Source organism: Lissotriton helveticus, chromosome 7 (assembly GCF_964261635.1).
Source record: "Lissotriton helveticus chromosome 7, aLisHel1.1, whole genome shotgun sequence".
NCBI classification, from domain to species: Eukaryota; Metazoa; Chordata; class Amphibia; order Caudata; family Salamandridae; genus Lissotriton; species Lissotriton helveticus.
This window is the reverse complement of record NC_136068.1, coordinates 51,130,343-51,143,606: the sequence shown is the minus strand read 5'-3', so window position 1 is coordinate 51,143,606 and position 13,264 is coordinate 51,130,343. Positions and strand designations below refer to the sequence as shown.

Here is a 13,264-nt window from a genome sequence, read left to right as displayed (position 1 = left end):
CAAAAGACCAGTACTTTAAGGCCATTGTACTGGCTGTACAACAAACAATATTGAAAAACATACTGCAAAAGATCACAAAGATCACTAAATCCAGGGTATTGCATTACCAAGAAAGTATGTCCCTTATAAACTTAAAAGGTATATGAACCCAACAGGCATTTCACATCACCCTCAGTCACTACAATGAGCCATCTCATTATCAGGGCGCATCCCCCTAGAACAATAAGAACCCATGCATCGCTTTAGTGAGGTAATCACCTTCAGAGACAAAAAATTATTTGCCGGAGCAGCGGCGGGTACGGAGGCGGTGGATACAGCAGTGGATACAGCTCCAGGGACTCTTACAGCAGCAGCGGCTGCCGAAGCAGCGGGTACAGAGGCGGCTCCTACAGAGACGACTACGACAACTAAACGCTCGCAACGATAACAAGCTTCTCGACTCAAGATCGTCCTTCCAATGGCTGTATTTATAAAGATTTTTGGAGCCTTGCTGATTTGTTGTCACGTACCTCCTTTTTTACTGTATTAATTTGTCTGCTCATGTAAAATATGCAATGTTTTCTTAAACAGTTCTGTAAACGCACTTGGTATTTTTCTCGAGAGCAGACTTACATGGCCCAGATTACTTTACGCCTATAAACTTCTACTGTTACCTGTTGTGGATCCAGTAGACACGAGTGCATCAATGTTGATGTTTTACAATTTATGCATAGTTAAAGGGGCCTGTTACTGCAGGTGACCGTGCTTACAGTCCTACTACTATCAGACCTCCTATGGAAGGTCTCATTTTTGGGGGGTTTTCCCCCTAAAAAGTGAATTTTTGAATTGGTTCAATTTCTTGGTGGCTTCACAAAGCCTATTAAAAATCTGAAACTATCTAAAAAAATTGTTTTTAAAAAAGAGACAAAGAATTGTAGCATCTCATTATCAGGGTAAATCACCCTAATAGACTAAGGACACAAGCATCACATTATTGCCGCCCATCACCCTCAGAAGCGAGAAACAAAAGCATCTCATTATTGAGGCACATCATCCTCAACACTCAGGAACCAAGGAAAATTGTTTCTGAGGCACATCACCCTCATAGACTAAGGATGTGCAGTATCTGATTATGGAAGTACATCATCCTCAGGAACTAGGAACCCATGCATCTCAATATTGAGTCATGTCACCCTCAGAAACTGAGCACCCCGGCATCTCATTATTGAGGTACATCACGCTCTGAGAGTGAGAACCCACGTATCTCATTTTTGAGATGCATAACCCTCATAGACGACACACAGAGTCATCTCATAATCAAGGCACATCACTCCCATACACTAAAAACTCAGGCATCTCACATCATCCTCAGATGCCAACTGCCCACACATCTCATTATCATTTCAAAGAAACTTCACCATCAAAAACAAACCCAATAACATCCATCATCCTCAAGCAAAGAGATCTCCAAACAGCTCACTCTAGAGAGCAAAGAAAAGAGAAAGTTCACTATTATGGAAAGAGGAAATATACATCTCAATCTTGAATACATGACATTTGAACATAACACCTTAACACACAAGAAGCCACACCTTTCACCCACTGAAAACACTTTGAAGTCAATAGCCTCTCACTTTCACACCTGTTGCCATTGGGTGCCTCCTTTAGCCACGCCTGGACCCCATTAACCTCCACTGACACGTCCATACGTTTTTCCTTCAATAAGGACCTACTTACCCTCATAGAGACAGATATTCCACTCCAAGGAGAGGTGTTCAAGGCAAACGCAGCCCTCCCAGCCTGGTCGGTGGTATAGACCTCTCCGGTCTGCAGGTCATTGACACTGATGGTGAGTTTCTGCATTGGCAAAGGTCTGCCACCTGGACCTGTCAGCTTCATCTAGGAGAGACAAGCAAAGTCAGTCCAAGACCTCCACGCCTTCCATATTCACCAAGATCAGGAGGTATCTCAACATCAACATTTGGCTCATAGTAAAAAATGCAGTGTTTGGCTGATTACGCCTCACTCCATTTTGCCGTAATCAGCATATTATGCTCTCCAGTCACAGGTCATTATCTTCGTCAGCTGCTATCGCAAAAGGAGAGACTAGGGCGGGAGCCTTCTCTGACTACCCTAACAAAACCACTGTAACCCACAAAAAGAGAAGGGCTAATATGAAGCCCGCCAAATAGACCATACTTTATATCTCTGGCCCAGGAAAGAAGATAAAAACAGCATCACACAGATTTGAGTGAAAAGAACAGGATGGAAAGAAAGAGTTTTAAATACTGCCCTCACCCCTTAGGTACTGGCATGTTTCATCAAATAGCTGCTTCTACACCCAGGTGCAGACCAACACCAAAGTGTTTTAAAACTGCCTCAGGTGGTTGTATCTACATTCCTTTATTGTTGGACCACCTTGGCAGGATTAAAGAAGTGAAATGAGGGGTGCCAAGGAGGAGCTACTACTCCATACCCCCCTCAAAATCTACCAACATGTTTCGGCCAAATATTAATGCCCTATAAGTCACCAGCCTTCTTCAGGGTGCAGATCCCTCTCAGAGTTTGGTCTATATTACTCTGTGATCAATTGTTACAGTATGGGTAACTTAACCTTACTTCTCCATAACACATTCATCATTATTATCCAAGTTTCATCAACCCCGGGACCTTCGTGGGAACACCGCCCTGTTGTCACACATTCGTCAAGGGTCGGTGTTGCCAAATCACGCCACTCTGTGTCCTCCGTCATATTGGTACATTTTGAGTGGGGTGTGGAGTTGTAGCGCCTCCATGGTACCCCTCATTTAGCTTATTTAATCCTGCCAAGGTGGTCCAACAATAAAGGAATGTAGGCGGAACCTACTAAAGCAGTTTGAACACACTTTTTATGCACAAGTGATCTCTCAAGAAGGGATATTTTTCCCTCTTCTTCTTTTCTGTACCTCACAAACCCAAAAAAACAAGGGTCCGTCCAGTGTGTTTGTCTGCACCTGGGCGTAGAAATGGCCCTATGATGAAGCAAGTCACTAACTAGTGGGTGAGGGCAATATTTAGAAAAATCTAAGGATGTTCCTTTCTATTTCCTTCTTTTCCCACAACTCTGTGTGTTGCTGTTTTTGTATTCTTTCCTGGGCCAGAGATATAAAGTATAAACTCTCTGGCAGGCTTCTTCTAAGTCCTTCTCTTTCTGTGGGCTACATTACCTTCGTCACCCTAGACCCAGACTCCCGCCACCGTATCTAGAGCTAACCGTCAGCCCTGTAGTGCCCTACGTGGCTTCACAGGAGCTGCTGCATTGTGGCTCCTGTGAAGGGACGAAAAGTTTGGAGTATGTCCACTATGTTTCTGATGCCCACACACCACTGTTTCAGAAACAAGACTCATAAAGCTGGAAAAAAACTAAAAAAGAATCACTTGACACCTTTGTAGATCACTCCCAAGTTGTGGGGTCATAACTTCTTTTCTGTCTGTGACCTGACAGTGATGGACAGGACTCATAGACATCAGAATAGGCCAGGCAGTCTGATAGACTCACTTTGACAACCCCTGCTCGGTCGAACTGGCAGAATACATTTGTTGACAACTAAGCCAGGGTGAGTACTGAGATTGGAAAATGCATGGTGTGCCCGGCTCTGTGAGGAGGGGGTGATCCGAATGTTTGTGTATACTGTACTCGATTATATTTTGTGATGGAATACCCTGTCCCCTAAACCCAAAATCAGGCCCTATATCTTGTTACAAAAAACCTTCTTTTCAGCAGATGCTTTTAAAGGGACATGAGCATGGTGTCTTCTGTTACCATCATTCTTATGGGCCCCCTGTCTCAAACCCTGCCCTTGGGAATCCTCAAAGCATCAGTGTAGCTTGTAGAATGAGAGCTCTCTCACTTTTTCTAAACCTCTGGCATCCAGATCCTCTTAGGCTTAGGGAATGGGCAAACATCCTTCACAATACGGTCAAAACACCGCGGTGCCATTACGACGCGTCTTTTACAACGCAAGTCGTTACCACGACTTACGCTGGAGGGCGCTCTAGACTAAGGAATAGTAGATTTACTATTCCAACACCTTCCCTACTGTACGTAGGCTGGAGTTGGAAAGGTAAATCTTACTATTCCTAAGCCCAGCACCCTACAGCGCAAATCGTGGTAACGACTTGCGTTGTAAAAGATGCGTTGTGCTGTACCGCGATCATTTTGATAGCGTCATACATCCAGGGAATATCATGCTTACACATAAAAAGCCAATATATCTGAAGTGCAAGGATCATGCTATCCAGAGTTACATTGACATGCTTACCACGCCTCGGTACAACATGCCAGGCTTGTAGTGAGGGTCTGTATCTTCAAAGGTGACTTTGGCCAGAACTTTAGAAATTGGACAGCTACTTGTGGCATTCATCTCCACACCTGTAAGGGAGACAAGATAATGTGGATTTTGAGTTTGTGTGGCAAGAGGAATGTTTCACAAAAGAAAGGGAGCCATCATGGCCTATGCAAGAAACATGAATGAACATGGGTCCTCTCCAACCTGTTCCATCCTCAGTCATTTGAGCTTTCGCCTCCAGCTCTGAGCTGTAGTCATCGGAGGACATTTCGAAGTGACCAGTCTCTGTTTCAGTCTTGAAGCACCCGCTACTGTCAGTCTGGAGACAAACAGAAAATGTCACCTGTGATTTTCTCTTCCACAGACCTCTCAGACGATCAATAAAGTAAGGTATCATGCTGGATCCTCCCAAAAAGTCTATTCTCGCCTACTCTTTTAGAGACTACAAGCTCAGAGTCGTAAGAAGAAACTCCTGCTCTCCAATGGAGGTGCCACCATCTTGTGAGAATATTCTGCTAGATGCATCAACGTTCAATTTTGCGAGTCCTTAATTGCGAAGTTTAAGGGTTCGCATTTAGGGACTCGCAAAATCAGATGCATGTAGGATTTGCTAAAATATTAGAAATTCCTAAATATTCCTTATCTGCGACTCGCAGAGTGCGATTCGCAAATAAGGAATGACATCTCATTGATTCCTAAGGCCCAAGAGGCCCATAGGAATGAATGGGGTGGAATTCTCAATTTGCGATTAGCAATTGGCTAATTGCAATTTGAGAATGCGATTTCAAGGGTGACGGGTGACCAAAGGACACCCTGTTGCACCCCTTAAATTGACCTGGACACTGGTATTGCGCACTCACATGTCCCAAGGACATGTGTGTGTGTAACATACAACTTTGAAAGATGCACTTTAGTGTATTTTTCACAGTATTCTCTATTTACCATGAAGTTTGATTTCACGGTAAATAGCGACACCTATCAGCGAAATCGCTAGCTATTTTACATTCATGCATTGCATTTAAGGAATCTCAATTTGAGATTCCTTAAATGCAATCGCAAATAGCGATTTATGCATTTGAGATGATGCATCCCAAATGCATAAATACTGGTCGCAGAGGGGCAGATTCTGAGAATCTGCCCCTTTGCGAACTGTATTTCGCTTGATGCATCTGTACGGAAGTCTTTAAACAGCATAAGAACTCACAAAAACTGATCGTCATAAAATACATACATAAAATTAGATATATATGTCATAAAAAATAGTCATAAAGTCATAAAAACGTAATCATCATAAAAAATATATAAGATCTTATAATAGACTTATAAATCCAACACTGGCATATCCTCATGCAAAAAGTTAAAACCAACTTAAAAATGGCAGACCTAGTAATCCATTAAAGGTCTTTTTATGGCAACCATAAATCTCCGTAGGGCACAAGCAACATCCAGGTAACGCATATCTGTTAAGAGTGCCACTGCTTGTGCACGGTTACAGGTGCCATATATTGAATTAGAACATTGGAACGTTGGGAGCTCCATTGAAAACAATGGAGTGCTCCGGGCTTCTAATGGCTGGTATAAGCCTGGAGCTCCAACATTCCAATGCTTCTTTGTTCACAGCTCTGGCTGTGAACAAAGGCTTCAGGGAGCCTGAGGGGATTCCTATCCCTTCACACTCCCATAAGGCTTTATACTTTTTTGTTAGGACATTCCGCCCTTTAGTGGTAGAATGTTCTAATAGCCTTATAGCCCTTCCTAGATGGGCTATACCGGCTATTAAAGTCCCTCTCCCTTGTTAAAGGCCCTCGCCGAGGGCCTTTAATAGCCGGAATAGCCCTCTAAGGCGGGCTATAAGGCTATAATATATACATCATAACCGAAAATGAAACATCTCAGAATGTACTTATCCAGGAACATTCCATGGCCACAAACAACACTTGCCCCTGTAAAACCACCTATGTGCCCACCTTTACAGACTCACCATTCCTTCATTTCACTTCGATCTACTGCCTACCATCATGAAAGAAGTCATTGAAATCCTCCCTGATTGCGACCCTCTCTTTCAGATGTTGTCTGCAAACTCTGGGGGATATGCCCAAGGAAGTGGCGGAGAGAGTCGTTAGCCTTTCTGGCTTAATGCCTCTCTCTGCCACTTCTGAAACGCAAGGCTGCACCATATTTACAACAATATGGTGCAGACTTATGTTTCCCTCTGCAATGGTGCTACGCAGGCATCCTTGCACCTTAGTGCATGGGTGTCTGCGTGCAGGGGAGGATTGTTTATGTGTAGGAAGGTGTCCCTTCCTGCACATAAACAATCCTGAAATGCCACTGCGACACTTCTATGTGTGCTGCTTAATGCAGCACTCCTGGAAGTCACAAAATTGCTTTTTTAAAGCTTATTTATGTGCAGGAAGGGGGGACCTTCCTGTACATAAACAATCCAAGGCATTTCGTTTTTTTCCATGTGTGCTGCACAAGCCAGCACACATGGAAAAAGTAAAAACGAGGAGAAATGATGCATTTCTCCTTGTTTTGCCAAGTTAAGACCAGGTTTTTCCTAGTCTTAATTTTGGCGCGGCCTCCTATGTACGCCACCCTTGTACATAGGGGGCAGCATCAAAAACAATGGGTGTTGCTCTGGAACGCCCAATGCAACACCCACTGCCCACCCCTTATACGCGGATGTATGACGGTACGACGCGTACCGTCACAACGCGTGCTTTAAAAACACGTCCCTTACAACGCAAGTCGTTACCACGACTTGCGTTGGGGGTGCGGATTGAGAATAGTATAATTTACTATTCTAACACCAGTCCCCATGGACAATAGGGAAGGTGTTGGAATAGTAAATATACTATTCTTAATCCTCTAGTGCCCCCCAGGGCAAGTCGTGGTTACGACTTGCATTGTAATGGACGTGTTGTTAAAGCCTTGCGGAGTAAAATCCGCGTGGTAAAGGATGTTTCCCCTTTCACGCTGACCTGCCTTATTTACAAGGCAGGGTTAAGCCCCATTAAGTGGCTTAACGCTGCCTTGTAAATAAGGCGCAGCACCTATCGCCACCACAATGTCGTTATATGTGACGTTGTGGTGGCGATAGGGGCTTGTACATACACCCTTCTGTGTTTCATGCACTACGCGGACTACCGCAGCTGTCAATCAAAGCATTTGTTGCACCATTCTTTAGATGCTTGCTCAAGGTGTCTACACATACTTCAAATGTAACATACAAGCACATCTTTCTCTTTCCCTTGAACAATGTCTCACCTGGCCATTGAAGGTTTTACAGATATCTTCTACTCTGTAGCCGTAGGCCTTCCTGCAAAGAGTGGCCTGGACTTTTCCATTAACTGGCTTTCCATACGTGTACCTGGATTGAAACCAAAGCAAAGCAGATCATTATATTGAAAAAGTTCCCAAATGGCAGGCGGGAGATCCATTATATGCCACATTACATTTAACTGAGGATGGCAACTGGTGCTAATACATTTCATGTGTTGGAATTCCATGCAAGTAAAATGTAACCAGATAATTCGTATGTCTAACACAAGGGGCTACGACTTGGAGGATCCCTATCCGGGCAACTCTTGAGAGCTACTAAGTATGGGCCACTCATTCCCCATCACAATTCTGGTCATGTATCATAATAATAATAATAATAATCCACATTTGTAAAGCGCACAATCACCCGTTAGGGTCTCTAGGTGCTGGTGGCAGTCGGGAAGATTAAGCAAGCTATTGCCCAGAGTCACATGGTGCTGGGCTGATCTGCCGCCGGTGCCGGGAATCAAACCGTGATCCCCAGATTCCGGAGTCATTCGCCCTAGCCGCGGCGCCACACCTCTTCTCTTATCATAGGCACTGCACGTGTTATCATCTAAGGGGTACGTTCAATGGAATCACCTTAAATTGAGCATGAGTGGCATCACTTCAGAGATAGCAGGAGTGGAACTATTTTTGAGTCACTTTAAGAAGGACAACCTTAGAGACACTGAGAGAAGGATCATTTCTGGTCTACCACAAGTGGAGCACCTCCAGTAGACGGTGACCAAGATCACTTCACCACTACCATGGGGGAGACACCCCCAGAGTGACAACAATTTACATCTATGGTGCGTGAGATCACTTGGTTAAGAGCTGCCAGGTCAGGGACACTTGTAAAGATAGAGTGAGAGGGTTGACTTCAGAGCTGCGGTGAGCACAACCACTTCACGAATACCATTCTGAGATGCACTGAGCATCAATCACAAATAAAAACCAAAGGAAATGATGGACGGAGCGTTAACAATACAAGCACTCACCCCCAGTCAACTGATCTGGGTTTAATCCATCACCGTTCTTTTGCCCACTCTGCCACCCCAGTTCAGACATGGCCATATGCAAATCAGTCTAACCCTGTGCCTCATGGGAACAGTCCATCATTTCCTTTGGTTTTTCTTTGTTCGCCATAAGTTGGCAGGGTATGCTCAGATGTGAGTCCCTTGCTCACTTTGCCACTGGATTCAAGCAAGCCGGGCTGAAGACGGCTGAAATGCCTGAAACCGGTCCTCGGTAGCTTGTTTCCGGCCCAGGGAAGGCATGGCTTGGCAGTTCGGGCTGGACTGTTCCCATGAGGCACAGGGTCAGACTGATTTGCATATGGCCATGTCTGAACTGGGGTGGCAGAGTGGGCTAAAGAACGGTGATGGTTTAAACCCAGATCAGTTGACTGGGGGTGAGTGCTTGTATTGTCAACGCTCCGTCCATCATTTCCTTTGGTTTTTCATCAATCACAAATGCCATGAGTCTAACTACTTTGGAAGATTCCCACATGGAATCCATGCAGAAGCACCCGGAGTGCAGTTACTTCAGGGCTATCATGAGTGAGACAATTTAGCAAATCAATTAGTGGCTTCATTACTGAACTAACATCATGGTACATACAACAACAGACATCATATGATTGAAATCACGTCAGTGATGCCGATGTGGGGCAACTTCAAATTCAGCATCAATGGCAAATCTTTGATCTATTGATTCTCATTGGTTCTCTCTGTTCCAGCCGGTGGCTACAAGAAAGGATTTGGAATCACGTGCATAGAAATTTATGATTTTGTAATGTTATTCTCCTGACGAAGGGTTGTACCCGAAAATAATTGGGTCTCTGCTAAAACATGTTAGAAGTTTAAACAATTGAGATTGAGCATATGATTTGTACATTAACTGCATTAATTTTCAGTTTGCATTTACATTCAGGCTTTGTTTGACACAAAGATAATGAGGAAAGTTGTGTATTTCACAAAAGAACATAATGAATTAAATGAATATGTTGCTGATTACATGAAAACATTTATGTATACATTGTACTGTTATATAATTTGGTAGAAGCCTTAGGGACATCACAACAGTGCGCTGAGTGGCAGATACGGAGATTTCCGTACCTTATTTTCACATTGTAGTATCACAGGTCTATTTAGGCTGGACCTTAAACACACAGCAGCATGCTTGGAATAAACTGATTGTATTAGCATATCCTGCTCATATATCGCACTACAGGTGTGCAGGTTGGTACCCCAATCTTTCAAATCTTTGGGGCTGCCAAGGGTATGATTTTTTCAAAGCACCGACATTAGGATTATTTCAGAATTACTGTCAACGGATCACTTCAAGACTACCATCAGTAGGATCACTGCAGGGCAGCCATTGGTAGGATCAGAGTAAAGCTTTTAATAGTGAGATCACTGCAGAGCTACTTAGTATTTGAGATTGATATAGTTGATAAAGCATGCAATTGGTCGAGGGTGTCTTTGCGCTATCGTCAGCAAGATTCACAGCAAGGAAAGACTAATTGGGCAATGCAAAAAGCCAACATTTAAGTTGCTTCCTGAATCAGGTCTAATTTGCCTTTTTTTTAGATTCAAAGGCAGTTTGTTCCAGAGTTTACACGTAGAGTATGCAAAAACCTCTGTCTCCCAAAGAAACTTTGTTGCATCTGGGGATTATCACAGTTTTCGATGCAGCAGAGCGAAGAGCTCTCCTGGGTGCGTACCATAGGCATTTCTTCCTCAGATACTCAGGACCTGTATTGTACAACGATTTGTGAGCCATACAACGTGCCTTAAAGGCTACTCACTTCTTGACTAGCAGACAGTGGAGCGCTATTTATCTGTGAGAACCAGATTTGATTTTGGGTATTCTCTTAAGGAGAAAGGCAGCTGCATTCTGTAATATTTGAAGTTTGTTCCTGGAACGCTGTTGAATACCCAGCTAAAGGGCGTTACAGTCATCTAACCTGGAAAGTATCAGCATGAAGATTACTGTTTTATGATGGTCAAAAGAGATAAATGGAAAGATGTTTCTCAAAGTTCTTATTAAGAGGAAAGAAGTGGATGAGAGCTTATTGATCTGATATGCAAATGAAAGATTTGCATCAAATATCACTCTTAAAATCCTTGTTTTTGGGATGGGGGTTGGAAGGGGGCCCAGGTGTTCCTGCCACCAAGAGGGGTTCCAAAAAGGAACATCTTTTCCAAAAAGGAGAACCTTGTTCTCTCAGAATTTAATGTGGGGCAGTTGTGTCTTATCCAACAGATTACTTCACTCATGCAGCTGTTGAAGTATTGAGAAATATAATTAACATCGCTTGAAATCAACACCACAACTTGGGTGTTGTCCGCTTAAGAAATTGACGAAAGGCAAAGAAGCGGATCAGCCTAGTTAGAAGAACTACATTTGCATTGAAGAGCTCGGGCTCAGCGATGACCCCTGAGGGACACCACAGGGCAATGGAAATGATCACTTCAGAGATACATTGAGCAGGATCAGTTGAGAGCTACCAAGATCGGCATCGCTTCGGATCTACCATCAGTGGGATCACTGCAGAGCGTCCATCAGGGGGATCAGAACAGAGCTACTGTCAGTGAGGTCACTGCAGAGCCTCCAAGAGAACGATAACTTAAAATTATTGATTTCACTATGGAACCACCACTGGTTGGTTCACTGCAAAGATACTGTCAAAGAGATCACTGCAGACCTATCATCAGTCAGATCACTGAAGATCTACCATGAGAGTAATAATTTCAGAGATACCTCCAGTGGGATCATGGGCTACAATTACTGAGGTCACTCAGCGCTACCACAAACATAATCATTTCCGGGGCACAATTTGGAAGTTCACTGATTTGTGCAGGTTCAAGTCAAGGATATCATGAGTAAGATTGATTCATAAATGCCATAATTGAGACAACTTTAAAGATGCAGTGAGGGAAACAAGTAGTGAATTAAAACGGCATACATCTTCTAATTAGATTGGACCTACAGAGGACCTTGGAGAATTCTGGGGTCTAGAATAGCTTATTGATTTAAACCACATTAATAATTAAATTAGCGCTTTAGGGATCACAGGGAATTCTGGGTCTATTAAATGCATACATTAGCATGTCGGATAACACATTGACAGAGCCTTAATGACTCTAAAAGTGTTATTTATGGAACCATAAAATGAGTGGGTCTAAAAAGCACAATGACGCAGGGAGGACTGGGAAAGGATTCAGGCACACAAGTCAGTACAGTGTGTGCAGTGTACAAGGCTACATTGGAGAAGAAAACCTTTCAGTCCTATCTGGTTCCATTGTAGGCAGTAGCTACAAGGTACTGAAAGTACAAGTCTTCAATGTCGGTGGATGGAGCGTGTATATTCTGTCTGCTTGCTTTAGTAAGCCAGCCCTATTTTCGTGAGCTCAGCTGTGGAAGAGAAGAGACAGTAACACTCTCTTTTGGGTTTGGCCATGGTGGGAAGGATAGGACATATCCTTTCGATGCCAGCAGTGGGGTATCAAAAGGGCCACGGGCCCTAATGCAAGCAAGGACAATGGGCCCCTTATGCTGTGGTTTGTTATGTTATGTTAAAATTATTTGTAAAGCGCGCTTACACCAAGCGGTTTCATGGCGCTAAGAGAGAAGGAAAACGGCGGTGGGAAGCAGAAGCGTTACTCGTATGCTTGTAGGAACAGAAGGGTTTTGAGGAGTGTTCTGAATTGGGTGTAACTGGTTACAGATCTCAGTTCCATCGGGAGAGTGTTCCAGAAATGGGGAGCCAAAAAGGAAAATCGGAGGCCGCCATGTTTTTTGCATTTAACAGTAGGAATCGCGAGCAGATTGACGTGGGAGGAACGAAGTTCACGTATGGGGACATAGCGGTGGATCATAGAAGAGATGAAGGCAGGACCCTGGCCCGCGAGCGCTTTGAAGATGGTACAGCCCAGTTTGAAAACACCGCGTTTGGCCACCGGGAGCCAGTGAAGGGTCTTCATCAGAAGACTGACATGCTGGTGCTTAGACTGATGATAGATGAACCTGGCTGTTTGGTTTTGGACTAGCTGTAGACGATGAAGTTGGTATGCTGGGATACCAACATAGAGCGAATTTGCGTAATCAATACGGGAGATGACTAAAGCCAGGGTAACAAGAGTGAGGGCCTCAGTGGTCAAAAATCTGCAGATCTTGCGAGTTCTGCGAAGATGGAAAAAACAGGAAGAAACCACTGCGTTAATTTGGGGATTCAGAGACAGATCATTGCAGATTATGACCCCAAGGCTTTTTACAGTATTCACTGGGCGGGGGAGCTGCCCAGGAGTGGGGGCCAAAAGTTGGAGTCCCGGGGGTTGGCAGCACCAACAGTCAGGATCAGCTCCGTTTTGTCAGGATTGAGTTTTAATTGATTAGTGGTTTGGTAGGAGGAATAGCTATATTTGTATTCCAGTTGTTCCTGACCCTACTAGGCCTAAGGGCTCGCGCTCCTGTTGCACTATGGAATGCTATGCACGAATGCCTCCCCTCCAGAACTGGACAACAGACTACCCTTGCCACTATCAGCTGGGTGGTGTGCTAGATCTGTTTAAGCAGAATCGAAGAGAATGCCCTTGTCCACTTTATTGCAAAGCCTCCTTCCATCTAGTCTTGCCTCCCCTTATTTC

General features: G+C 44.1%; 1 protein-coding gene across 1 annotated transcript in view; it reads right to left on the bottom strand.

Annotated features, from left to right (window-relative positions):
- Positions 1-13,264, bottom strand: part of LOC144768912 (alpha-2-macroglobulin-like protein 1) — a 169,214-nt gene that overhangs the window by 121,829 nt on the left and 34,121 nt on the right. Inside the window, exons 8-10 of the mRNA XM_078652922.1 lie at positions 7,578-7,680; positions 4,512-4,626; positions 4,281-4,390 (exon numbers count right to left, since the gene is read on the bottom strand). Coding sequence (XP_078509048.1) covers positions 4,281-4,390; positions 4,512-4,626; positions 7,578-7,680 — 328 coding nt within the window. The remainder of the gene's footprint in view (positions 1-4,280; positions 4,391-4,511; positions 4,627-7,577; positions 7,681-13,264) is intronic.